This window comes from Leucopleurus acutus, assembly GCF_964270905.1.
Source record: "Leucopleurus acutus genome assembly, chromosome: 2".
Taxonomy (NCBI): domain Eukaryota; kingdom Metazoa; phylum Chordata; class Mammalia; order Artiodactyla; family Delphinidae; genus Leucopleurus; species Leucopleurus acutus.
The window spans coordinates 181,899,526-181,925,426 of NC_139143.1; the positions used below are offsets into that span (position 1 = coordinate 181,899,526).

Sequence of the window (25,901 nt, forward strand, 5' to 3'; positions counted from 1 at the left end):
GGTGTTTTTTTTTTTTTTTCAGAAAAATAACTGGGATGTAATAGAGACGAAGGAGCCAGCAGCATTTCTTAACTGCAGCATTCTCGACGTGTTGGGCTGGACAGTCCTCGTGGTGGGAGCTGTCCTGGGCACTGTAGGACGTTTAGCAGCATCCCTGGCCTCTGCCTACTGGCTGCCAGGAGCATCACCCACCCAAGCTGTAATTATCAAAGATGAGAGGGTTTCAAGAAAGCAAACCGAGAGGGTTGGGTAGGCCAGAGAGAACATGGCGGGCGGAGGAAGGTGGGGCTTCAGTGCAGGAGGGCCACGTCAGTTTTCAAAGAGGCAAAGTAGGAAATTGGTGGTGAGCACACAGGGTGTAACGCACTTCAAGGTCTTAATGGGACAGGAGTACGAGCGGTAGAAAAGAAGCTGAAGAAGCAGTGGTCCCAGTGAAGATGCACCAGCTTGAAGCGCGTGTTTGATGACAAAGGAGAAAGATGGAGTGAGAGGCTGTGTACGCTGAAGAAGGAGGTCATGATTCAGGAGCTTGTGCACAAGGTGGTCTGGGAGGGAGAGAGAAGGGGAGACTCAGGGAGGGAAGAGCTGCATTTGGGAAGAGAACGTAGTGAGGGAAGATAGAGGGAAAGGAGAAAAGATGGGTGCGGAGAGAGACAGAAGGGGAGCTGAACAGGCTTGTGCCTGGGCCCTTGACCTCTGACAATGCCACTTGCTGAGAATTTCCAGCTTGGAAGAGTGAGAAGAAGAATATTATAATAATAGCGATTCAGTATTAACCACTTGCTGTGTGCCAGGCACCATGCCAGGAGTTTAACACGTGATATTTTCTGATCATTACAAACAGCCCAGCAAGGCAATGTGTTTGCATTTATAGGTGAGACACAGACTCTCAGCAAGGTTAAGCTATGGAGCTGGTAAGCAGTAGGATCAGAATTCAGACCTAGGTCTGTCATTCTCTTTTCAGAGAGACTAGAGGCTGGAGAGTGAAGGGCTGGGCTGGCTCATGTGAAGGATGCGTGAGGAGAGGGGCACTCGGAGGACCCCGAGATGGCAGAGATGGGTGATGCTGACTTGGGCTGTTGGAAAGAGGGATTTTCTTCTTTGGGAGAAGAAGCAATTCTTGATTATGGTTCTGGTTACAAAAGTTACACATGCCTGTTACACAAATCCAAACAGGGCAGAAACCCATAAAGTGGAAAGTGTCCCCCCGCTGTATCCTCAGTGGCCGGCACACAGTAGGCCTGCAATAAATAGTTGTTGAATGACTGAGTGAAAGTCAAGGCTCACGCAGTCTCATCATGCTGGGATAATACTCTCAACACTTATATGTCTTTTCCACCAGATTTCTCCTGTGGTCAGATATTGGCATTTGAAAAAAAAAAAAAAAGGGGGGGAGAACACTGTTCATATTGTATTACAACTTGCTTTTTTTCACATAAAAATACTGCATATCTTGGATATCTGAGAAAGAGCGATTTTCTATGTATGCAGGGAAGCCTTTTATTTGCAACAAAGTCTTGCAGAAATAGACATAGTCAACTGAGCTTGCAAAGAAAAATGTAAGAAGTCCTTTCTTTCCCTTATCAAAAGAAGCTGAGAAACCAGGCAGGAGGAGAGGGGAGCTAACTTTTAAGGTCCTCCTTAGATGTTTCCTATCTTCCAGTGGGACCACACAGTAATCCTTCAGCAATCAGATTTTTTTTTTTTTAGGTCACAGCTTTTTAATTTTTTAATTGAGATATAGTCGATGTACAATATTGTATGTTTCAGGTGTACAACATAGTGATTCACAATTTTTAAAGGTTATATTCCATTTATAGTTATTATAAAATATTGGCTATATTCCCTGTGCTATAAAATATATCGTTGTAGCTTACTTATTTTATACATAGTAGTTTGTACCTCTTTTTTAAAATTGGAGTATAGTTGCTTTACGATGTTGTGTTAGTTTCTACTGGACAGCAAAGTGAATCAGCTGTATGTATTCATATATCCCCTCTTTTTTGAATTTCCTTCCCATTCAGGTCACAAAAATATGGGACGCTTCATGAATTTCCGTGTCATCGTTGCACAGGGGCCATGCTAATCTTCTCTGTATGGTTCCAATTTTAGTGTATGTGCTACTGAAGTGAGCACAGTAGTTTGCTCCTCTTATTTCCCTACCTCTAACTTGTCCCTCCCCCTTTCCCGCTCCCCACTGGTAACCACTAGTTTTTTCTCTATATCTGTGAGTCTATTTCGTTTTTGTTATATTCACAAGTTGTATTTTTGAGATTCCACATAAAAGTGATATCATACAGTATTTGTCTTTCTCTGTCTGACTTTTTTCACTAAGCATAGTACCCTCCAAGTCCATCCATGTTGCTGCAAATGGCAACATTTCATTCTTTTTTATGGCTGAGTAGTATTCCACTGCATAGAGATATACATAGATATATCTATATCACATCTATTTTTTTGGTGGGGTGCATGCCATGCAGCTTGTGGGATCTTAGTTCCCCAACCAGGGACTGAACCTGGGCCATAGCAGTGAAAGCGTCGACTCCTATCCACTGGACCGCCAGGGAATTCCCTACTGCATCTTCTTTATCCACTCATCTGTTGATGGGCACTTAGGTTGCTTTCATATCTTGGCTATCATAAATAATGCTGCTATGAACATCGGGGTGCATGTATCTTTTTGAATTAGTGTTTTTCATTTTGGGGGAATAAATACCCAGGAGTGGAATTGCTGGATCATATGGTAGTTCAATTTTTAGTGTTTTAAGAAACCTTCAAACTGTTTTCCATAGTGGCCACACCAATTTACATTCCCACCAACAGTGCACAAGGGTTCCCTTTTCTCCATATCCTCGCCAACACTTGTTATTTGTGTTCTTTTCAGTGACGGCCATTCTGACAGGTGTTAGGTGATATATTAACCAATCAGATCTTTAGTAGTGACCCCAATCTCCTGGGCTGCTCATGACATGATCCAGCAATACTTACTCAACCTGGATTGCCCTGAGGGATTTATTCCAGGATTTTACAGACCCAGCTCGTTACATGCGTTTTATCCCTCAGGACAGTATTTTAAAAGGCAGGTAGTATGGTGGTTCAGAGAAGGGGCTTTGTGGTCAGAGGGACCTGGACGGAGTCCCAGCTTTACCACTCGGCAGCTCGGAAATGCAGCCCGTTGTCAAGAGCCGAGGAAGAAGGCCTGGAAAGAGAACTGAGTGCTCACGGCTAAGAAAACCTGACTTGCTGTCAAATAGAGATACGGCAGGGGTCACAGGTAAAGGCACCTCGGCGTGAGCAAATCAAGCTGCCCTGCCTGTGCGCATATCCATCTGCCTGCCGTCCACATTCAGTGCACATTAAATCAACAAGTATTCAAGGCTGATGCTCACGGCAGCTACCGTTTACTAAGGCTTACGTGTGACCCCCTGATTTGGGTACCACATCGTTTAATCCTCACAGCTAGCTGGTGAGATCTTCACCCCATTTTATAACCGAGTAAGCAGAGGCACACAGAAGTCGACAATTGCTCACACAATGGGTAAGCGCACACTTGAGGGTCAAACCTTAGCAGCCGCTCTCCAAAGCCTGAACTCAGAATTATTCGCTATAATGCAAATGGGGCTTTGCTGGGGCAAGGCCCGCGGTGTGCCTCAGACGCCCTTCACTCCAGGGAGTGAAACTCTCAGGTGTGTCTCTGTTCAAGTTAATGACAGAACCTGTCCTCTAGGAATTGGGCATGTACCTGGTACCCCTCTGGATCTTCGGAGCGCATGTGGGGTCACAGAAAAAACACAAGTGCTAGGATCACAACGACCTCAGTTTGAGTCCTGACCCTACCATGTACCAGCTGTGCGACTTTGAGCACGTTTCTTAATGTTATGGATACTCAGTTTCCTTACTTGCAAAATAAAGACAACAATAGTACCTGGCTCATTGGGCTGTTGGAAGATGAAAGTACACAGTACATGTAAAACAACTAGCACGGTGACAAGTGCCCAGGAGGAGTTAAACAAACCATGGTTCCTACCCTCCTCTTAGGAACTGTGAACACGGAAGGCTCTTAGGACTGTTTGTGTGTGGTGATGCGTGACTGGGGATCCCCTGCTGGCCTCAGTAATGGGAAGTACCTTGAATCACTTATCATGGTGGACTAACACATAAAAAGGTTTTGAGCCAGTTTCTTCATTTCTAAAATGAGGATAATGTTACCTGCCTTATAGAGTTGTTGTGATGATGAACCGAGGTTATGTATGGAAAATACTTAGAACATTGTCTAGAATATAAGTGCTCAATAATGAATGATGGCCACCGTTGTCACCATCACCATCTAATCATTATTCTCACCACCATGACCATCGCCATCCTCATCACCACCATCCTCATCACCTTAATTATCCTCACCATCCTCACCATCATCCTCACCACCACCATCCTTGTGTAGATGCCTCTAGGAACTAGGTACAGCAGTACCTAATACAGAGAATATAGGGGATACGCTAGCTCATCCCATTCTTTAGTCTTTTGGGGCTTTGCCATAATAGTGCTAGTTCTGGAAGATAAAATGCCTTTTACCACCAACTTCCTCTCCTAATGAATGAATAAAGAATGGGCCGTCCTCACTAACTTCCCACATGCTCCGCAGCATGTGGGATCTTCCTGGACCGGGGCACGAACCCGTGTCCCCTGCATTGGCAGGCAGACTCTCAACCACTGCGCCACCAGGGAAGCCCCTGATGGCTTAATTTTGCAACCCATGTTTCTTTATGGTAACGTATGACTAGATTTAGAGACAGAGGCTTCAGTGACTCCTGAAGTCTGGGGAGGGGACAGTGCACACATTGCTTGGCCCCGCTATTACTAGGATAGAGATCATGGTCTTTCCTTGTTTTAGTTCTGATTTTGAAGAACAGCTAGAACTGTGGACCATGTCTCTCCTGGTTTCATGCACACTCAGACTCTGCCGTGATTACAACAACAGTAATACTGGGGTTGGGGAGGGGCTGGGTTGCTGGGAGAAATCCAGCCCTCCTCTTCTCTATGCTATCTGTGAGGGGCAGGCACTTACAGAAAAGTTAATCTTGATTTTTGCCTTTCTTTTTAAAGACGTTTAAAAGAAATTCACACCACCTTCTGGATTACCTTAGAGATATCCTGGCTGGGGCTGTTTAATCACCTGAGTTGAAAGTCACTCCTCTATTCATTATTGTAAGAATGTCAAATTTGTGCAGCCTCTCTGGAGAGCGATTTGGCAAGAAGGATCAACAATAAATGTTGGAGTTTCCCAGGTGTGGCCCTGGGCTGTCCCTTCTCATTCAATACTTTCTTCCTAGTGATATCATTCACACGTATGGCTTTAATCATCCTCCATCCATCCACCCGTCCATCCATCCCATCTGACTAAGCACCCGCTATGTGGCACATGTTCTTCTGGGTTCCGGGGCCATATCACTGATATGGTTGGACATCCAGGGTGACAGCTGCGTCCTTGGCACCTCACTTTGGATGTCTACAGGCACCTCACACTCATCTTCCCCCTCAAACCTGGTCCTCCTGCGGCATTCCTTACTCTGGATTTTAGTGAAGGAACCACATCTGTACTTTTAACACAAGCCAGAAACCTGGAGATCTGTAGCCCCCTTTCTCTCCATCACTTCCCTTCTAGCCACATCTAACTCCATCACTGAGGCCTGTTGATTCATCTCTTAAATGCCCCTGGAATCTTCTCTCTTGCTCCATCCCCTCCATTGCCACAGTGAGGGCCACCATCGTGTCTTGTGACAGCCTCCTAGCTGCTCTCCCGGGGTTCTGTGCTGGCCACCTTCCTGTACATTTTCCACTCGTGGCCAAGATGACTGTCTCTAAACGCAAGTCTGTTCCATCAGTTCCTTACTTAAAACCTTTCATGGGCTTCTCTCTGCTCTCAGGTTAAAGCAGAGCTTCTTACCAGGGCTCTGCAAGCCCCCGGCCCCACCATGAGAATGCCCTCCCCTCCCCTCTTTGGCAAATAACTCCTATGCATCCTGCAGGTGCCCTGCCGTCCCCGACCAGGTCAGAGCCCTGCGCTTCTCCTTCAAAGCAACTGTCACGATTAAAGTTTTACATGTGAGTGATTTTTCACTTAATGCCCCACCCTATTCCTCCCTGAGACCGTAAGATCTACAAGCGCAGGGATAGTGCCTGTTAGCTCCCCAATATTTTATTATGAAAGATTTCAAATGTACAGCGAAGAGGGAGGAATTTTACAGCCAACATCCATATACCCCATGACCTGGATTCTACCTGTTTCTGACCCCATTATATCTCCATCCTGCACTGTGCCTGGTATCTAGAAGGCCTGTGATAAATCTTTGTTGAATGGAAGTGGTTCATATCCTTCCACATCTAGGACGATAAAGATAAGATGAACAGGTATGTGTGAAAAATATTTTTGTCAGCCTCATCTATTAAGCGTGAAAAACTGGAAACAAATGCCCATGATAGAGGACTGGCTAAATAAATTATGGTACATCCTACAGGATGGGATTCCTTGCCATCAGTGACAGCGATGATGTAGGTCTGTGTGTATTGACATGGAAGGGTGTTCCTGATGTACTGTTAGGAACGAAACTAAAGGAAATTGGGTATAATATGACATTATTCTTTTGTAAAGTTAAAAAATCGATACATGTATATAGGTAGTGCCTATTTTATGCCAGGTACTGTTCTAAGTACTTTACAGATATCAACGCATTTTAATCCTCACAACAATCCTAAGGGGTGAGTGTTCCCTATTATCCCCATTTTACAGGTAAAGAAACAGGCAAAGAGAGGGGAAGTAACTTGCCTAGAATCACACAGCTCTTTCCATGGGAAAATGCCTTGGAAGTTACACACAAAATATGATAGTAGTGACAATACCAAACGCTAGCGTGGATGTGAAGCAACAGGGACTCTCATTCATTGTTGGTGGGAACGCAAAACAGCCACTTTGGAAAAGAGTTTTGTGGTTTCCTTAAAAACTAAATGTACTCTAGGGACTTCCCTGGTGGCGTAGTGGTTAAGAATCCACCTGCCAATGCAAGGGACACGGGTTCAAGCCCTGGTCTGGGAAGATCCCACATGCCGCGAAGCAACTAAGCCCACGCACCACAACTACTGAGCCTGTGCTCTAGAGCCCGCGAGCCACAACTACTGAGCCCATGTGCTACAACTACTGAAGCCTGCGCGCCTAGAGCCCATGCAACGCAACAAGAGAAGCCACTGCAACGAGAAGCCCGTGCACTGCAAGGAAGAGTAGTGCCTGCTCACGGCAACTAGAGAAAGCCTGCGTGCAGCAATGAAGACCCAATGCAGCCAAAAATAAATAAAATTAAATTAATGAATTAAAAAAAAAACCTAAATGTACTCTAACCACACGATTCAGCAATCGCGCCCTTGGTATTTACTCAAAGGAATTGAAAACATGTCCACACAAAACCCTGCACATGGACGTTTATGGCAGCTTTATTCATAACTGCCAAAACTTGGAAGCCACCAGGATATCCCTCAGTAGGTGAATTGATAATGGACTATTATTTGGCACTTAAAAAAAAAAAGAGCTATCAAGCCATGAAAAGACTTGGAGAAAATGAAAATGCATATTACTAAATAAAAGAAACTAATCTGAAAAGTTGTATGATTCCAACTACATGATATCCCGGAAAAGGCAAAAACTATGGTGACGGTAAAAAGATCTGTGGTTGCCAGGGGCTGGGGGGGCGCGGGGAGGGAGCACAGAGGATTTTCAGGCAGTGAAACTATTCTTTTTTTTTTTGGATAAGTTTCTTTTATTTGGAATAAAAATGTCCAGTTTTGAAAAGAAAAGTTTTCCAAAAAACATAAGTCCTCAAACCACAAGTTTCCCCATGACGAGGTGAATTCCTGAACACTGCAGAGGGATTCCTGGAGATGTTGATTACTTAAGACACTAATAGGAAGGCACTGAGGAACAGCAGGGCCAGGCTTCAGTCAGACAGACGTGCGCTGCCGTGGAGGAATTGCATAGGCTGGCTTTGTAGTTGGCTTCTCCTTTGCTTCTTTTTATTTTGTTAAACTTGTAGCGTTACTTTCCTCAATTTCTAGAATATCAGATATTCTGGTTTATGGGTAATCATCATTTTGCTTTATTCCCATGTCCCTGATCTGTAACTTCACCCACCCCACTTCCCCTCTATGGACTCCACGGTGGCGTTTAATGAATTCTCTGTACTTTCTGTTACTATGTAGTTATAGAGTGACCTGAGAAGTGAAACTCATAAATCGAGTTGACCTAATACCAGGGATCTGTGCACAGAATCCACCCATCTGCTCAGAGATGGTCTGACCTGAACCACATCCCCCACCGTGCTCCCTGGCTTCTGCTTATGGCAGTAGATTTGGGGTCAAAGGCACCTTCAGGACTGGACCGTCTTCCCGGTGGAGCATCGTGACTTACAGGGCCTCTGGGTCCTCTCCGGGGTTGGCCTCATTATTGGGGGACCTGCTGGTTGCAGGACTTAATGAAGCTCAGGTTGTTGATGTCTCATCGCAGAAAGAATTCAGTGAGAGCCAAAGTGATAGGTAAGAAGTGGATTTATTTAGAGAGAAACACACTCCACAGACAGAGCGTGGGCCATCTCAGAAGGCGAGAAAGGCCAGGGCAGTGAAACGATTCTGTATGACATTATAATGGTGGATACGTGTCATCACACGTTTGTCCAAGCCCAAACCCATAGGACGGGCAACACCAAGAGTGAACCATACACAGCACTGTAAATCAACTACACTCCAATAAAATTAAGATTAAAAAGAAAAGCGTGAACCCTAATGTAAACCATGGACTTTGGGTGATTATGACGCGTCAATGTAGGTTCATCAGTTCTAACAACTGCACCTCTCTGGTGCTGATGTTGATAATGGGGGAGGCTGTGTATGAGTGGGGACAGGGGCTACCTGGGAAAGCTCTGTATCATCCTCTCAATTTTGCCATGAACATAAAACTGCTCTAAAGAAGTCTCTACTATATATATGTATATATATGGTTACTTCGGAGAGAGAAGATTTAGCATAATTTCGATTTTTCCTTTTGCCTCTGTTGCGTCTCATTTTTCTCCAGTAATCACGTCTCACTTGTATACTTTTTTCCAGGAACACTGCTTCTCAAGTGGTGAAGCAAAGTGAAGTCTGGAGAAGGGAACACTTGGCCACATACCTAAGAAGCCTCACTCAACAGATGTCCCATCGTGATCAGATTCAGCGCAATATTTCAGTCATGCAACTAACTATGTGAGAATAGAGTTGCAATCACCTTTGTCGGAGCTGGAGAACTGGATCCCCACCTCGTGGAGGAGATGCTCTGTTTCCTCCAGCCAGGACAGTGACAGGCGCAAGATGTCCAGCGCCACCTTCTGGAGCCCTGAGACAGGTGGGCTCACCTGCAGGTGCTGCAGGAGGTCGACCTCCTTCTTCAGGTCACTGCTACAGCAAGACATTTTCATGCACGCCTGGAAAGAGATGAGGTCGTGAGGAGCCCGGGCACCATCGCCAGAAATAGCACCTGACGGTTGTGACCCGCGAAGAGCAGTGTTCCTGACGTGCCCGTGAAGCAGGCAGCGCCGTATGTTGGCCGCCCTGTGACGGCCCAGTTCTACTTGCGTTTTTGGGGGGGCGGAAGGAAGGAGGCAGCTTTTATTTCATGTGCTCTCTAATTTGGACTCTGGATGGTCAAAGAGACCCTTTGTTTAGGTATAGGCACTTCCAAAGCCAAATTGCCAAGGACGATTTGGCTGAAACGAGAACCAAATCTGGCTACAGAATTCTTGCTGAGATCAACACACAAGCTGGTCATAAAGTGCGGTTTCCTGATTTGAAAGAGTGCTGACAAGCCAGCATTTGCACAGACTCCCCAAATAGTAGCTGCGTGTTTCCAGAGAAAGCAGAAGCAGCTGCCTGATGTGATAAGCTGGACCCCTGCGTGGGGGCCACGAAGTGGGGGCTCTGCCAGACCCTCTGGTCGCATCTCCTCCAAAGTCAAAGGCAACAAGGCTAAGGGCAGCCTTCCGCTGCTGGGACAGAAAAGAAAAATGCAAATAAAGAGCAGAATGTTTCTTTGGTTTCTCTGGAAATAACACGGGGCTGTTTTTTTTCCCCGGGGTCTGGGGCCTCCCAAAGGCAATACTTGGAGTGTGTCGGGCAGCTTCTCCTTGGCCACACCAAGTTCACCTGGGAGGCATTTCTGGAGGTCCTTTGTTTTCTGATCCCAAACAGATTTCTCCAACAAGAGAAAAGGTGGACTAAAAGCAGAGCTGGACAATCTCCTGAACAAGGAGCACAAAAATGAGACACAGGGGACATCTGAGAAATGGAGAAGGGGGCACCTGGCAACTGTCTAAGGATGTCTTCAGCTTCACGATGTTCTCTGTCATTTCCTCCTGTTTGCAGCTGCTGAGCTGGGTCTCCTTCTGCAGGGTCCGCTTTTTCTGCCGAAAGTTGATATTGTCCTCTGTGACCCTGGTGATCTTCTCTATTAACTGGTGAGAAAAAGAAAAAAAAAAGATTTAAAATGCAGGGTGGGGCTTCCCTGGTGGCGCAGTGGTTGGTAGTCCGCCTGCCAATGCAGGGGACACGGGTTTGCGCCCCGGTCCGGGAAGATCCCACATGCCGCGGAGCAATGGGGCCTGTGAGCCGTGGCCGCTGAGCGTGCGCGTCCGGAGCCTGTGCTCCGCAACGGGAGAGGCCACGATAGTGAGAGGCCCGCGCACCGCGATGAAGAGTGGCCTCTGCTCGCCGCAGCTGGAGAGAGCCCTTGCACAGAAACGAAGACCCAACACGGCCAAAAATAAATAAATAAATAAATAAATTAAAATGCAGGGTGGCTCTGGGGGGAGGGGACCTGGAGGGCTTCAGCTTAAGCTCAGAGGAGGGAGGTCCTGGCGTGTTTTGCCGATGGCTCTGGAGGATGGATGTCGGCTCTGTCACCAGGGCATGTTTCCCAGGATCAGAGATGGTTTTTAAGAGCCAAAGGCCTGTCATGTGGTCACGAGTGTGTTCTAGATTCTTCTGCATTCTGGGAGTGACTCATCACGCTGAGCCTGATGCTGTGGGCCCCTAAAAAGGAGGTTCTCCAAGAGAAGCCCGTGGGGTGATCTTTTGACCCGCGCGCTGACACCCAGGGTTGGAGAGGATAAACGGAAGAATAATAAGGCAATCGTTACAGCCAGAGGCCCACCCTCACTGCCATATGCCTCTTCAGAAGGAACGAGCGAGCGAGGACGCACCGTCCATGCTGAGGCCGCCTCTTTCCTCGCGGGACTAACGGAGGTTAACCGTGCGGGTCTGGAGACCAGACACGGTCCTGGGTGGTTTAATTGGATTTTCACAGAAACACTGCAAGGGAGTTTAACTGGCTTTTACTTTAAAAGCCAGGAAGTCCCAGAAAATCCTAACAAATCTTTACGGTGTAGCAACAGCGTGAAGAATATGTGCCACCCACAAAAGCCAGGAACATGTGCTCCCAGTGTCTGGAGTCCCGGGTCCCTGAAGGAGAAAGTGGGGAAGAGACACGAACCTGCTGATCGGAGACGGGTTTGTCCTGGAACGGTTTCACGCGTCCGTACGTGGCCTTGATGACCTGACTTCTGAAAAGCTCCAGCTGCAGCACAAAGAAAGGGAAGGGGGATGAGGTGAGTGGTGCAGCTGCAGCTGCAAGGCTGGGGGAGGCGCCTCCGTCGCTGGGTCTGGGAGAAATCGGTGAGAAGGCTCTGCACGCCTTTAGTAGTCATTATGGGTAATTAACACCTTCACCTCTCACCGGAAGGGGCAGTGCCCACACAAGAGAGGGGGACCGCAGGCTCTAATGACTCTTCAGGTGTGCCCGCCTAACCTAGCCGACGCACATGGTCAGCACACACACGTCTCGGGCTCTCGGAAGATTATCCAGTGGGAAGTCCAGGGCCAGGAGCGCTCTTCCGTGATTGCTTCATTGGCAGCAGGCTGTGAGATAAATATTGAGGCTGTCAGCCCGAGCAGCTCGTGTAATCAGCAAGGGCGCCTGGGGAGAGAAGGAGTTGCTGCCTGCTGCCGTTCTGTGCCTTAGACCTTGTGTCCTGAAGACGACGTCTCCTGTATTCCTCTCCAGGTCCCCGGAGCCTGGTGCAGTGCTTGGCACACAGCAGGCACTCAATAAATGTTCATCGAATGCTTATAACAGAAACATCTGTCAGGTCAGATGTTCAAAGTCCTCTACTTCAGTTCAGCCAGTTTTTACTGAGTGCCTCCCTGGTGCTGGTGTCTTCATATTACGGATGATGAAACAACGCAGTTAAATTAAATCAGGGCTTCGAGAATGACGAGTTCAAGATGCCCCAGGCTCATGAGACCTGAACGGCAAAGAAGCCCGAGTTTCTCTGGAAATTTACCAACACGATGGCCCTTGGCCTGGGTTTTTGGCTCACTGGCAAAATGTGGTCATGAAAGGCTCTATAACAGAGCCCTGAAGGACCATAAGGGCCACTGAATCAATGAGAACGTCCACAGGTCCCAAGACACAGGAGTCTGCTGCACACCAGGGAGCTCTGGGAAGCCAAGCAGAGGAATTGTGACTCTCCTAAGGACACCTCTGCAGTCATCCTGCCGGAAGCCAGCCGGGTGATTGGAGGGACTCTGGGTCGTCTGCTGGTCTCATGGCCAAGGGAGGGTCCTAGCTCGCCCAAGGAAGAGGTTATGTAGAGAGGACCCTGTGGACGATGGCCCACATTACCACCAGAGGCGCCCTACGGGACTGCTTGGCGGGGGGTGGGGGAAGGGAGGGACAGGTCCTGCTGGACGATGAGCTGAGTCCTGTGGTCACTGGCCTGGGGAAGGGCAGGACCTCAGGCCGGGAGCGGGCTGTGGAGACAAGGGGGTGAAGCAGGAAAGCCCAGGCAGCGCAGAGAAGCCTCGTCCGTCCTCTCTCTCTCGAGTCTAGACCTGGAGGAATCTCAGTGTCTCTGAGGGTCTTCCTGGATGACCCCTGGTCAGAGCCATGACCAGGCCCTCGGCAAGTGGCGCAGATCATGCCCTCAAAGCGGGTGTGCGCCGTGGGTGCAGAGTGCTAGCAAGGTGAGGGGTAGCCCAGGTGCACAGAGGGAAGCCCAGGCTGGCGGGCTCTCTGCCTTGCTGAGGGGTCGGCACCCTGAAGGAGAAAGGACACCGGGGGTGATGGTGTGGAAATTGGTTGAAGAGGCTTTAAAACCCGCCTGAGGGTCAGCATCATCATGTAACTTGTGGGTGCCTCTGAAGGTCAGCGCGTGAGACAAATTCCGGTCACACTGATGGTTCAGGCCTGGATGCTACCAAACGGAAGGGCTTTGGGAGCTGGGCTGGGTGGGATGGAGGGCTCCTTTAAGGATTGTGGTTCTTAACCTTTTTTGGTGGTTTACAGATCCTTCTGAGAATCCGGTGAGTGACGAGGTGGACTCACTCTCCCAGAAAAAGAAAAGCACAAACACATACACGCAAAACGTTCTTGGTCCCCCTGGAGCCGTGGCTGCCAGGAGAGGATGCCTTGTGGAGGGGTCCAAGATGCGCTGCCCTCGGTGGGCCGTGTTCTGGAGGGCCAGTGCCCCATCTTGGGTTCTCGTTTGCTCTCCCTTAGCCTCTGGTGAAGGCTCGTTTGCATGTTCTGGCCCTCATGTCTGTGCCACGTGTAAGAGGAAGGGCCACTGGGCCATCTTGGGTCAGAGCCCTGGGAAATGGCCCTCTCCACACCCTGCCCATCTCCATCTGGCATAAGCCCTGGTATTCTGGGTTTTAATTTATTAAGAAAAGCGGCAGGACTTCCCTGGCGCTCCAGTGGTTAGGACTCCGTGCTTCCACTGCAGGGGGCACGGGTTCCATCCCTGGTCGGGGAACTAAAATCCTGCAAGCCACGCAGTTTGGCCAAACAAAACAAAACAAAACAAACAAACAAACAAAAAGAAATGTGGCATTTCCCTGGGGACACTGACTGTAGCATCTGTTTGGGGGCCCAGAGGAAGAAAGATCGCTGTAAACGTCAGGACAAAAAATGTGAAGGAGAAAGTGCTAGAAACACCACTGGGCTCAAGAGCTCAAACCCTTCTCAAGAGGGAAGTGCACAGCTGGTTCACGGGGGCGGGCCTTGAGCTGGGACCGGCTGCTTGGTCGGGGTCCCAGGCAACAGCAGACACTGGAGTGGGCAGCTTCCCAGAAGGAAAAGCCTCTTTAGTGACGTCCACTGGGGACGCGGAAACCGCACAAAGCCCTGCCCTGAGATAAGCGGGTGAGCTGAACCCGGCCGTCTTCCTCCTCTCTCATCCCTGCCGGCCGCTTGGGTGCGGGATTCCGTGGAGGGCACGGGCCCGTGAAGGGGCTCTGCAGCGCGCCTACCTGACCTACTGCCCTTTCCAAATTGGCTTTAATGAGGTTTTCTCTGCTCCCCATTTCTTGCAGCTGAAGCAATTTCCTTCTGGAATCCTCCTGAAGCTTCTCTTCAACCTGAAAGGATGATGAAAGCGTGGGCTTTGCTGCTAATGTGACCATCATGCCCTCTGGGGAAACTCTTCTGGGGGGGCTAATGGCAGTGGGGGAGTCCCTGAGGGGTAGGGACAGCTGCAGCCCAGTGGCAGGGGTCACAGGCACGCACGGGGTGGAGGCAAACTCACAGGGAGTCGCCCCCTACGGGAAGGGGCCGAGCTCTGCACCCTGGGCTCAACTATGTTCTGCCGCAGACTCCAATCCCAGCTCGGTCCCTAACAAGCCGTACGACCCTGGGAAAATTATTTCACTGCTCCGTGACTCGGTGGCCTCATCTGTCAAATGGGGATGATGATACCAGTACCACTGCACAGAGTTATTGTGGGGATTCAATGTTTGGAATAGTGCTTAAGGGCTCTGTGAGTGTGTTAAGTACTGTTGTAACCTTTGAAAGGTGGACGGGAATGTCCGCCGCACAGCCTCGTTCTAATAACTCGTGATGGGTACTTGGAAATGTTATTGTTGGGATTATTATCATAACTATTTGTCGTTACCACTTTGAGCACACTCACTGGTGGAAACCTCTCTGCAGGCTTGCTAAAGCAATGTCTATTAAGAATTGCAGCCTGCGAAGGAAGGCGTTTAAAAGTGGAGAAGCTGGCCTACTCTTCCCCCCTTGCCTGGGTAACAGTCAACGCGCGGTAGGCTTGGGAATGCTCCACGCTACCCTTTGCTGGCCAGTGTAGGCCTCGCAGCTGCTCAGTTCTTGGACACACCCGCTGAGCCCTGGGCTCTGGCACTAACGGGAAATGAGGCAAACTCTCGTCAATAAATGGAAAGATTTTGTGCTGAAACCAATTCACAGGCTGTTTATTAGGGATCTGAAGAGGGGGATCACAGGGATGTAATAAAAGGCCCAGAAAAGCCCTTAAGAGCTTTCTTCTGAGTAGTGTGGTGCAGTGGAAGAGCCTCTACCCAGCTCCGTTACCTTGGAAAAGTCATCTAACCTCTCTGGGCCTTAGTCTTCTCCTAGGTCTAAACACGCTCTGACTTCTATTTCAGCAGCCTTTTTCATATGCTGCAAAAGCCAGGTCCAACCTTGGACTCTGCCCTTACCTGTGTTCTCCGTGAACGGCCCCCATTCCCATCCCCAAGCCTCAGAGTCACCTTCAGCGGCCGCCCTGCTCCCTCTCTCACACTCGGTGGTCTCACGCCTGTCCTCCAATCCCTCTCACATGCAAGCTGGCCTGTGACAACTGGCCTCCTCGCCTCTAGTTTAGTTTCTTCCAGTGCAATCTTAACGGTACTGTGAGAGTTACCCAGCTGTAAGGCAGCTCTGTCCAACAGAACTTTCTGCAACGATACAGGTACTCTGAGCGAGGCTGTGCTGTCTGACACGGCAGCCACCAGCCACATCTGCGTATCGAGCACTCGAAATGTGGCTGGTGTGACGGAGGAGCTGAATTTAAAATTTTATTTAATTTTGATTAATTTCAGTGTAAACAGTAGCATGTGGCTGTTTGCTACGCCAGGGTAACTGAAGTCAGATGAACCCGGAGTCAGACAAAACCGACTGTGCGGTTGGGTTAGTTCTTTACTAGTAACTAGTAGCCTTGATTTTCTCATCTGTAAAATGGGGAGGATGATTTCTAGGTCACAGCGCTGCTGTGAAGATGAAGAGATGAAATGTTCGGGGTAATGCCTAGTACATGAGAAATTGTAACTATCATTTTCACCCTTATTGCTGTCCACGAATGTCATTGCATCAGTCCCTTGTTCAGAAGCCTTAGTAGCTCCCCACTGCCTATGGGGTACAGAGCCCAAGCACCTGAACGAAGGCACAACACCAAGCCAGGGACTTCAAGAAGCCCCTACAAACTCCGGACGAGGTAAACAAAAATGAATCCACACCTAGATAAACCATAAAAAACTTCTGGAAATCAAGGGAAAAGACAATCTTCAAAGCAACCGGAGAAAAAGACAGATTATGCAAAGGTACAACAGTTAGGCTTACAGATGACTTCTAACCGGAGATAACAGGAGCCACGAGACAATAGTGACATACCTAATGCTGCCTCTAATGTGCTGAAAGAAAAGAACCGCCATTGTAGAATTCAACACGCTGTCAAATGTGTTTTAAGAATGAAGGTTAAATATATATCTCCAGACAGACACACAGGCACATCTGAGGATTTGTCATCAGCAGAGCCACAGTGAGGGAAAACACTAAAGGGTATTCTTCAGACACAAGAAAAATGAACCCAGGTGGATGATCAGAGGGGCAGAAAAAGACAAGCAACAGTAAGGGTAATGTGTGGATATGATACTGACTATAGAAAAACACTAATAATGTCTTTTGGGGTTTTAACTATCAAGAGGAGTTTAGAAAATGACAGCAATGGCTTATAAATCTGGAGGAGGTAAGTGAAGTTAAGGTGTTTGAAACTCATTGCACTGTCAAGGAGAAGGGCGTAATTATCAACTACTATTGCCTCTTGGTAAGTTAAGAATGCGTATTGTAGTCTTTAGGATGACTACTAAGAGAATAGTAGAAGAGTGAAAAACTTAATTAGTGTGTGAGTCAAGGATGAATGCTATTGTCTTACTATTACTAAAAGAATAGTAAAAAAGTGAAATATTTCCAAGCTACTAGAGGGGGAAAGTGGAATGAGAGAAATGAGAGAAAACCATCCACTCAGAAGGAGGCAAGAAAGGAGAGAAAAGGGGAATATAGCACAGATGGTACAACTGGTACTGAGCATTAAGGTAGATTTAAACCCCAGCACATGAGTAATTACATAATATAAATGGACTAAAAGTCAAAGATTGTCAAACTGGATTTTGTAAAAATGATACACTATTTGGAAGGCATATGTCTAAAACTTGAGACAAAAATTGACAGAGAAAGTATGAAAAAGATATGCTATGAAAACTCTAACCAACAGGAAGCCAGTGATGAAGCTAAATGACAAAGAAGACATTAAGGGAGAAACAGTACTAGAGATGAAAAGGGACATTTCACAATGATCAAAAGTTTTGTTCTACAGGAAGTATTAGGATTCTAAATTTATATGCACCTAGTAACACAGCCTCAAAATATATAAAGCAAAAATCGTTAATATTAAAAGAAGAAACACACAAATTACAAACATGTTGAGATTTTTAAAAACATTCTCAATGACTGATGGAACAAAAAGACAAAAAAAATCAATATGAGAATTTAAAGTTGGAACAACATCATTGGCAAACTTGATTGAATGGATCAATTCTTTCTTAGATAATTTCACAATTAAGATTTGAAGGCAGTCTAGGGTAGTGGTTACACACAGGGGCTTTGGAGTCAGGCAGTCCTGGATTCAAGTTCTGTCGCAACTACTTTATGCAAGTGAACTTGGTTAACTTCCTTCACCTCTGTGAGCCTCAGTTTTCCCAACTGTAAAGTGGGGTTAACACCAGTATAGACTGCATGGGGTCATTGTGAGGATGAACAGAGATGATGCAGGTGGAGTGCCTGCCCCAGAGTGGTTGCCAGGCCGACCTGTCCCCGCCATACCTTGCTCTTTTCCCGTAGCGTCTTAGAGATCAGGCTCTGCTCGGTACAGCTCCTTTTCAGCTCCTCCCTGAGCTTCTTCATTTCTTTCTCCATGTCATGGATTTGCTGAAAAGAGTTCCAACAACAGGGAAGTCAACTTCATAACTCATTTCGTCCGGTTCATTAAGGCAGAAACCTAGTCTGGGATTTGCTTAATTCCTTCCCTTGGGGGCCAATTCTACGTCTTTAAGGCAAAGTAGACTTTCTTTCAATGGATGCAATGAAAGTGCTGGGTGAGGGAATATTTGAGTTTCTTTTGAAGATTAGCATGGATCCTGGATTAAACAGTACAAGATACCTATCCACTCATTAGAATCTCTTTCCTTGGGGTATATTTTTGAGTTCAATCTAAATAAGGGCTGTTTGGAAGATACAATGGGCACAGTTTGGAAGAAGAGAACAATGAAATTTTTCTTTTTTCTCATTTGAGGCAGAGAAGTGTGCTCCTGACTTAGAGAAGAGCGCACGTCTCCTGCCCCTGTCCCAGGCACCGTCCTTCCCAACGGATGGAAAACGTATGCCTGGTGATGTGCACGAGGGTTCGGTTGGTACAGGGGGTGAACATTTACATTTAGTGGTCATCTTTTCATTGTATTAATTTTTATGTTCACCTTCCATACAAGGCCAGTGATACATTTGCTTTTTATTTTGTTTTTATGAATTGGTGTAAAATTGAATGTATTTAAGTAAAAATACTTAAAGAAGAGTTGTGTTAATAACAGTGCTCAGGGCTGTGATGAAACTTGTGACAGTGGATCGTGAAAGTCTAGGCATCACAAGTCCAGGGGTAGGGACCACGGTGAATTTCTAGCAGCATATGGTGGCCACCTCCCTTCCCTTTACCCAGGGGAAACCTGATGAGGGGCCTTGAGCCAACTGCCCAGAAAATCTGGGGAGAGTGTGTTTTCCATGGTCTTTTCACCCATCTCTTTGAGGCTAGCAAATCAAAGAATTATGAGACTACATTAACAGACAAACACCCGGAAAGCCCCAGAGCTTGTGCTAGCTAATGGACCACGGAACCCCTCCAAAACCCTGAAGGTCACAATCTAGGCTTTCAGTGGACACCTAGGGGTGAGGAGGTTCAACGCACGGTTTTGCAGAGTTTTAACTCTTTCTCCTGGGCTTCCCAGTGCTCATTCTGGGCATCTTCCTTCTGTAACTCTTCTTTCAGCACTGAGCACTGTGGAGAAAAAGGACAAGGCCACGGGGGCTTGGCTGGGGGTCCCAAGTTCCTGTGTTCACGCCCAGGAGTGTTTCCTGCTGTATAACCCAATCACACCTCTGAATTCTGAGACGCGAGACAATTTGTGTGATGGGAGCACGGGATCCTGCAGTCGTTCCCAGTTCACCCCTCTCATGAGTTCTGAGAAATAGAGCGTCTAAATTCTTCTGCAAAAAACCAGCAAACTTCACCGCAGGGGAAATGCAGCATTGTAGAGTCTGGGTACTTAGGGTGCAGGAATTGGGATGTTTTCACTCTGTGACCGGTGAGGGTGGAGGGGGCGGAACCAGTGAGCTCGGGTCCATCTTAGGGCTTTTGTGCAGGTTGCATCTCAAAGACACAACTGCCCCGACTGGTGTGGAGGGGTAAACGGAGCTGTCTTTCCTGAGGGTGGCTCTGCAACAGGCATTAGGGGCATAAGGAGGGATGTGTGCCTTCTACTGACCCAGCAATTCCCACTTTAGGAATGTACCTTAAGGACAATGGCTGGAGAAAGAAGTAAATCTGTAGTTTCAAGGATGCTCTTCACAGAATTGTCAGTAACAGTGGAAGAAAAAAAAAAAAAAAAAAAAAAGAGGAAACAACCCAAGTGTTGTTCATACCAGCAGACCACTTTATAACACTGGGTACATCCAGGAGAAAGTATGTAGCTTTTAAGACCAATGATAAGAGCGTTGATTTATTAGCATGGGAAAATAGTAAGTATTTAAAAATTTAAAAAATTGTATAAATTCACTATAAAATGATTGATTGATTGATTTCTAGGCAATATATAGAAACAAGACTGGAAGAACATACATGAAAATATTAACACGGATTTCTCAAGGTAGCATTTCCTCTCCTCTCTTTTTATTTTTTCTTTTCAACGTCATCTACTTATTTTTCTAAAATTAACACACACGATGTATGTCATTAAAAAAAAAAAGGCATCTCAAATGTTCACGAGAGCAGTACCTTTGGTGGTGACGAGCCCTTGTGCTATTGGCCGGCACAGGCTAGAGGAGAAGGGACCTCATTCCAAGGTCAACGAGGAAGGGGAAACGGGGACATAAATCACCCAAATGCACTTCTGGAGGCAGAAGAGCCAAGCAGGTGCTGTCTTTGCGTATTCCCTCTACTTAGCATCAGCTCTGCATCCCCTTCCCGTCCCCAACACACACACACACACACACACACACACACACACACACACACACACACACACACACACCACATAAAACAGCTATAGCTCATGTCTGGGAAGACACTCTGCTTGGGAGAAACGAATGCAGAGGGCTTGGCCAGGCAGCTAACCCGGGGCAGAGGCAGAGGAGCACAACTAAAACCAGCCTCCCACTTCTCAGAAAACGATTTTGTCATCCCCGTTTCACAGATGGGGAAATGGAGGCCAAATAAGTTACAATCAAAGAAAGCTCTGGGATTGGACCCTGGTCTGTCTGATCCCAAAACTCATGCAGTGCCTTTCACCAGCTCCAAACTGGGTATGGTACTATGTACCAGGTATTACTTATTGTGCCTTTTCCTTGGAACCTCAAGATCTGTTCTCACCCCACCCCCATGCAGACCTAGCTATCGGGTAGCTGCTGGGAATCTCTGAGTTGCCACCTGAGATGAAAGCTTTGAGGTTTTACCTTGACTCACAGAAACAGACACATCATACAAATACTGAGAAATCTTACCCTATAGAGCCAGGATTCTGAAGTTAGCATTGAAGGCAAGGTTTGCAAATAGTCAAAGTTACATGTAAAAATCTCTTTGCTTGCCTACCACGTTCATTTTCCATAGAGAAATTCTACACACTAAAGTCTAAGGAAGAAATGAGAGTCTGCGTGTTTGCACCTAGATCTTCAAACATTCTGCTTTGAAGGCAATTATGAGAACCAGTGGTGCTGGGACCATGATGCAGCCGTGTGGTCATCCTTGCTCACAGAGAGATTGTATTCTGTTTAATATTAAACTTTGCAATGGCAGTATATGCTAATAAGTGTGTTTGTTGCTGGGAGTAAACAAACTAATTTATAATAGAGGTTAGAAAATGTTTGCTGGATTTGAATATATATTATGCTTATTCTGAGCCACATACACGCTGTACTTTGAAAGGCTGCAGAGAAGTTGACCACCTGCCCAGCAGCTACCCTCCCTGTGCCCCTGGGCACTGGCCTCATCTCATCACCGTGTGTCATGTGGCTCCACTGTGTCTGCTTTTCGCAGCTACAATTTGCTGATGACCCGACACTCACTCTGGAGCTGAGGGCTTGGAGCTGGTGATCCTTTTCTTTGTTCTCACTCTTTAGTTGATTCACCTCCTGTTTTAGTTGTTGAACTTGATCATCCTTTACTAACACATCTCTTTGCAAAGATGACACCATCTCTGTAAAAAAACCAAACCAAACCAAAACAAAAAACTCATGGAGGTCAAAGAGGCAGGAAGGATTATTGGCAACACCATGGCTGTCAGCCAACGTTCGGACAAGACGTTCCAAGCCCGGGCCACCACCGGTGCCCGCCTAGAACTGGGGAGGCTTTTTCCAAGGGTCCCAGAGCAGGAATGGGAATGAGAGCAAAGTCCACGGAACATGGTTTGAGGCTTCAGTGAGAATGAGGGGCAGTCAGCACCAGCGAGAGGAGAAGCCTTTGGGGGCCCCTTGTGGGCACAGGCCAGGCGAAGCCAGGAGGAGAGGCCACACCATGGGCCTGGGGAACAAAGCCGCAGCACAGGGAAGGTCCAGGAATTCTTCCCCAGAGGCCAGGAGACGGGCTTGTGGCAGAGGGCACTGCTGGACACTATTGATGGGGTGGTTGGGTGGACCCCTCTCTACCACTTATTAGCTTGGTGGTCTTGGACAAGCTCTTTCACCTCCCACTGTCTGTCCCGCACAGAGTTATTGTAAGGGTCAAATGAGACGGTATGTCCCAAGAACACCAAGTGGCTGAATTATGTTGGTTACAGGGCGCCTATTATTCTTCTCGGCAGCCAGCTTCCAAAATGGCCCCAACGATCCCTGCCGCCTAGGATTCATGCCCTGTGTAGCCCCTCCCACCCTGAATGGGGCTGACATGGGTAACCAATATGATACTGTGGAAATGACGGAATGTTTCCTCCCAGGCTGGGTCATAAAAGACACTGTGGCCTCCTCTTTGCTCTCTCTTGAATCACTCACTCTGGGGGAAGCCAACTGCCGTGTTCTGAGGACATTCAAGCAGCCCTAGAGAGAAGCATGTGTGCTGAGGGACTAAGGCCTCCAGCCAAAAGCCACACGAGCAGCCATTCTGAAGGGGGATCCTCCGGCTCCCCCCGAGGCTTTAGATGACATGACGGATGCCCCAGCCGACACCTTGACTGCAACTCATGAGAACTCAAAGTCACCCCCCCCTCAAATTCCTGAACTACAGAAACTGGGTGAGATAATAAATATTGGTTGGGGTTTTATCCATTACATTTTGGGGTAACTTGTTATGCAGCAATAGATAACTACTCTATTACTGTAGTATCATTTTTTTTAACATCTTTATTGGAGTATAATTGCTTTACAAGGGTGTGTTACTTTCTGCTTTATAACAAAGTGAATCAGTTATGCATATACATATATCCCCATATCTCTTCCCTCTTGCATTGTAGTATCATTTTGAATAAAAGTGGGAAGAAGGGTGCATAAATGCAGTGGTATTGGGTTATCTCATACGGTTCTTTTCTTAGAAGAACATTAGGCCCAGTTTCATTGGTAGGTGTCAATCAAGAATGTATATGAAATAAAGAACAAAATGCTCCAGAATTTCATTTTAAAAATGAGCTTTGCCTCCAGGACACGGTTAAGTTACTTGGAAATCCCTCTGGGGCTTGCCACACTTTGAGTGGGTCCAGCTCCTCTCAAGCGTTATCCCAACCCAGGTCTGTCCCGACTCCCTGATTGGAGAAAGTGGGATCTGAGACAGGCTTGATGCTTGGATGAGGTTTGACTGGCCGCCATACGGGAGGAAGGTGAGGACCAGCGAGTTCATCCTTAACATTCCTGGTGCCCAGAACAGCACCTAGCCTGGGGGAGGTGCTCAGAAAATATCTGAGGACATCCCAAGTTAGGGTGGAGCATAAGCAGAGACCTGGGGGCAGCAGGGGGTGGGGGGGTGGTTAAGTTGCAGAGTGAGGCAGAAGAAAATCACAGATTCATAGAGATGGTGATTCACGTGCGACTCAGCGCTGTGCCTGGCTTTTACAGCTGTGGGTATGTTTCCTGCCACGCGCTGGCTGCTTTAAGAGTGATGTGCCCCTCCGAGGCTCACTGCCTCCTCCCTGTCACCTGCTTCTCTCCCTCCCCTCGTATGTGAGTGGTCCCATCCTCTTCAGGTCTCTAGACATGTCAGTTTCTGCTTAAAAAACTCCACTGGATTCCCAACCCCCTTAGAATAAAAACCCAGACCCCCCGACCCTGCCCAGCCCCACAATCCCTTGCGCACGCCATGCAGCCTCACTTGCCCTTGGTTTGTCCTTGCCCACCGGAAACAGGTCCGCTCTAAAGAAGGACGTAGCCGTCGAGGATACAACGTAAACTGGTTAGACTCAGCTGAGTCCAAGGGGGGGTAAGGTTCGACTTCCAGCGGAACTTGGGCCTCATTACAGGCTCATTGTAATACATTAACGAAATGACTCGCCCACCAGCACTAGGACAGTTCCGAGGCTGACCATAAAGGTCAAAAAGTGGGTGGTGGGGCTTCCCTGGTGGCGCAGTGGTTGAGAGTCCGCCTGCAGATGCAGGGGACATGGGTTCGTGACCCGGTCCTGGAAGATCCCACATGCCACGCAGCGGCTGGGCCTGTGAGCCATGGCCGCTGAGCCTGCGCGTCCGGAGCCTGTGCTCCGCAACGGGACAGGCCACACACACACACACACACACACACACAAAAGTGGGCGGTGGCCCAATTCCTGGAAATCCCCGCCCCTTCCCTAAAATATTAGAGTCCTTATAATCCTACCACTCATTACCCTATGAAATTACCCATAGAAACTAACCGCCCCATATTTGGGGGCCTCTAGCCTTCTGAGACGGCCCACGCTCTGTCTGTGGAGTGTTTCTCTCTAAATAAATCCACTTCTTACTTTGTCTCTCACTGAATTCTTTCTGCGATGAGACATAAAGAACCTGAGCTTTATTAAGTCCCGAAACCAGATGTGAGATCTCGATTAAAAGATAGTGGGTTCTGACTGGGTTCGAGTCCCAGCCCACGGGTTCAAGCCCCACCTGAGTTCCATGGTGGCACACCCACTAAGCTGTTCTCCCTTGGCCTCCCCCCTTGAAGCACTGGCCACCACGACACACAGTTTATGTTCTCCACAGCACCACTGCTCTCTGAAGTGGGCTTGTTTATTCATCCGCTTACTTTTATTGTCTGTCACCCCCTCCCAAGTCTGTGAGTACAGGAATCTGACTGTCTTGCTTGGCTCTCCCTCCCCAGAGCCTGGAACGGGGCCTGACACCTAGTAGGTGCTCAATAAACATGTTGAAGGAATGAAAGAATCCAGGGAATCGATGCTCAGCCACAGCTGTGCGTTGGCTGCCCCTCTCCCCACCCAAGCCCTTTATCAGGGAACCACCTCTGATAAAATTAGAAAATGTTTTCACTTGGGCCCAAGTGCACTCGGCTGAAATGGCTGTGACAAAGGGTGCCTTAAAAGAGTGACCCCATTTTGTCCACACTCTACTTGGCACTCAGGCTGGTTTGTGGAACCACCCAAGCCACAAGGCGACCTGTGTTCTCCCTGGTGGGGCCAGTGTTCAGGAGACCTTGTAGCCAAGAGATAACGTTCTCTCAAATATTTCTCAGGCCCTGCCCTCGGGACTGGGTGGCAAGAAACCTCCACTGGGGGAGAACTCTGATCCCTGAGGCTGCACCCAGGTCACGGGCACAGGTGTGGTGGTTGACTGGCGATGTCTGCAGGGGGAGGGCGGAAGCCCTGGGGCCCGAAGGCAGAAGGGCCTCACCTGATGTGATGGCGGTCTCCCTCCTTAAGTTCTCGGCCTCGTTCTTCAGGGATGTGATTTCTAAGTTTCTCTCAGACAGGGTCTGGCACAGCACCTGGCTGTAGCCTTGCTGTAGGGCACTGATCTGTGGAAGGAGGCAACACACGGTCAGAGGGGGCCAGCCAGGCCTGCGGGACATGCTGGTACTTCTCCAGCGTTGGGCAGAGTCCAGTTGATCTTGGGTCGGGGTGTCGGGGAAACCAAGCTTTTCAGTTGTAACTAGTGGAAGGGGCGGGAGGGGGCCTGTTCCTTCACTGACCACCGTGTCATAGGTCATCGAGACGTGAACCTTATCTCCGTGGCCAGCCGGGGGCTCAGGTGCCGCTGTCTTCCTGTGACCTGGGGATTGTCAGCCGCAAATAGACCAGCTGTTGGTACCAGATCAACCAGCACTGACGGGGTGCACAGCAAAGCTCAAGAGGCGGGAGCAGGTTATAAAATGAATGCCCTCTGATGATAACAGTGGACAGTTTATACCTCACAGAACACGCCAGCGTTTACAAAGCCCATTCACACATGCTACCCTGATACTCCTCACAGCGTTGCTGAAGGCTGATGTTCCCATTAATGTTCCCATTTCACAAGGGAGCAGGTTGAGACT

General features: G+C 48.1%; 1 protein-coding gene across 1 annotated transcript in view; it reads right to left on the minus strand.

Moving 5' to 3' along the window:
- The window catches only part of FHAD1 (forkhead associated phosphopeptide binding domain 1), a gene marked incomplete at its 3' end in the record, with an annotated part of 135,906 nt that overhangs the window by 46,897 nt on the left and 63,108 nt on the right, over nucleotides 1-25,901 (minus strand). Inside the window, exons 7-14 of the mRNA XM_082865272.1 lie at nucleotides 25,262-25,385; nucleotides 21,527-21,657; nucleotides 19,155-19,244; nucleotides 18,023-18,127; nucleotides 14,383-14,490; nucleotides 11,564-11,647; nucleotides 10,374-10,526; nucleotides 9,305-9,500 (exon numbers count right to left, since the gene is read on the minus strand). Coding sequence (XP_082721398.1) covers nucleotides 9,305-9,500; nucleotides 10,374-10,526; nucleotides 11,564-11,647; nucleotides 14,383-14,490; nucleotides 18,023-18,127; nucleotides 19,155-19,244; nucleotides 21,527-21,657; nucleotides 25,262-25,385 — 991 coding nt within the window. The remainder of the gene's footprint in view (nucleotides 1-9,304; nucleotides 9,501-10,373; nucleotides 10,527-11,563; nucleotides 11,648-14,382; nucleotides 14,491-18,022; nucleotides 18,128-19,154; nucleotides 19,245-21,526; nucleotides 21,658-25,261; nucleotides 25,386-25,901) is intronic.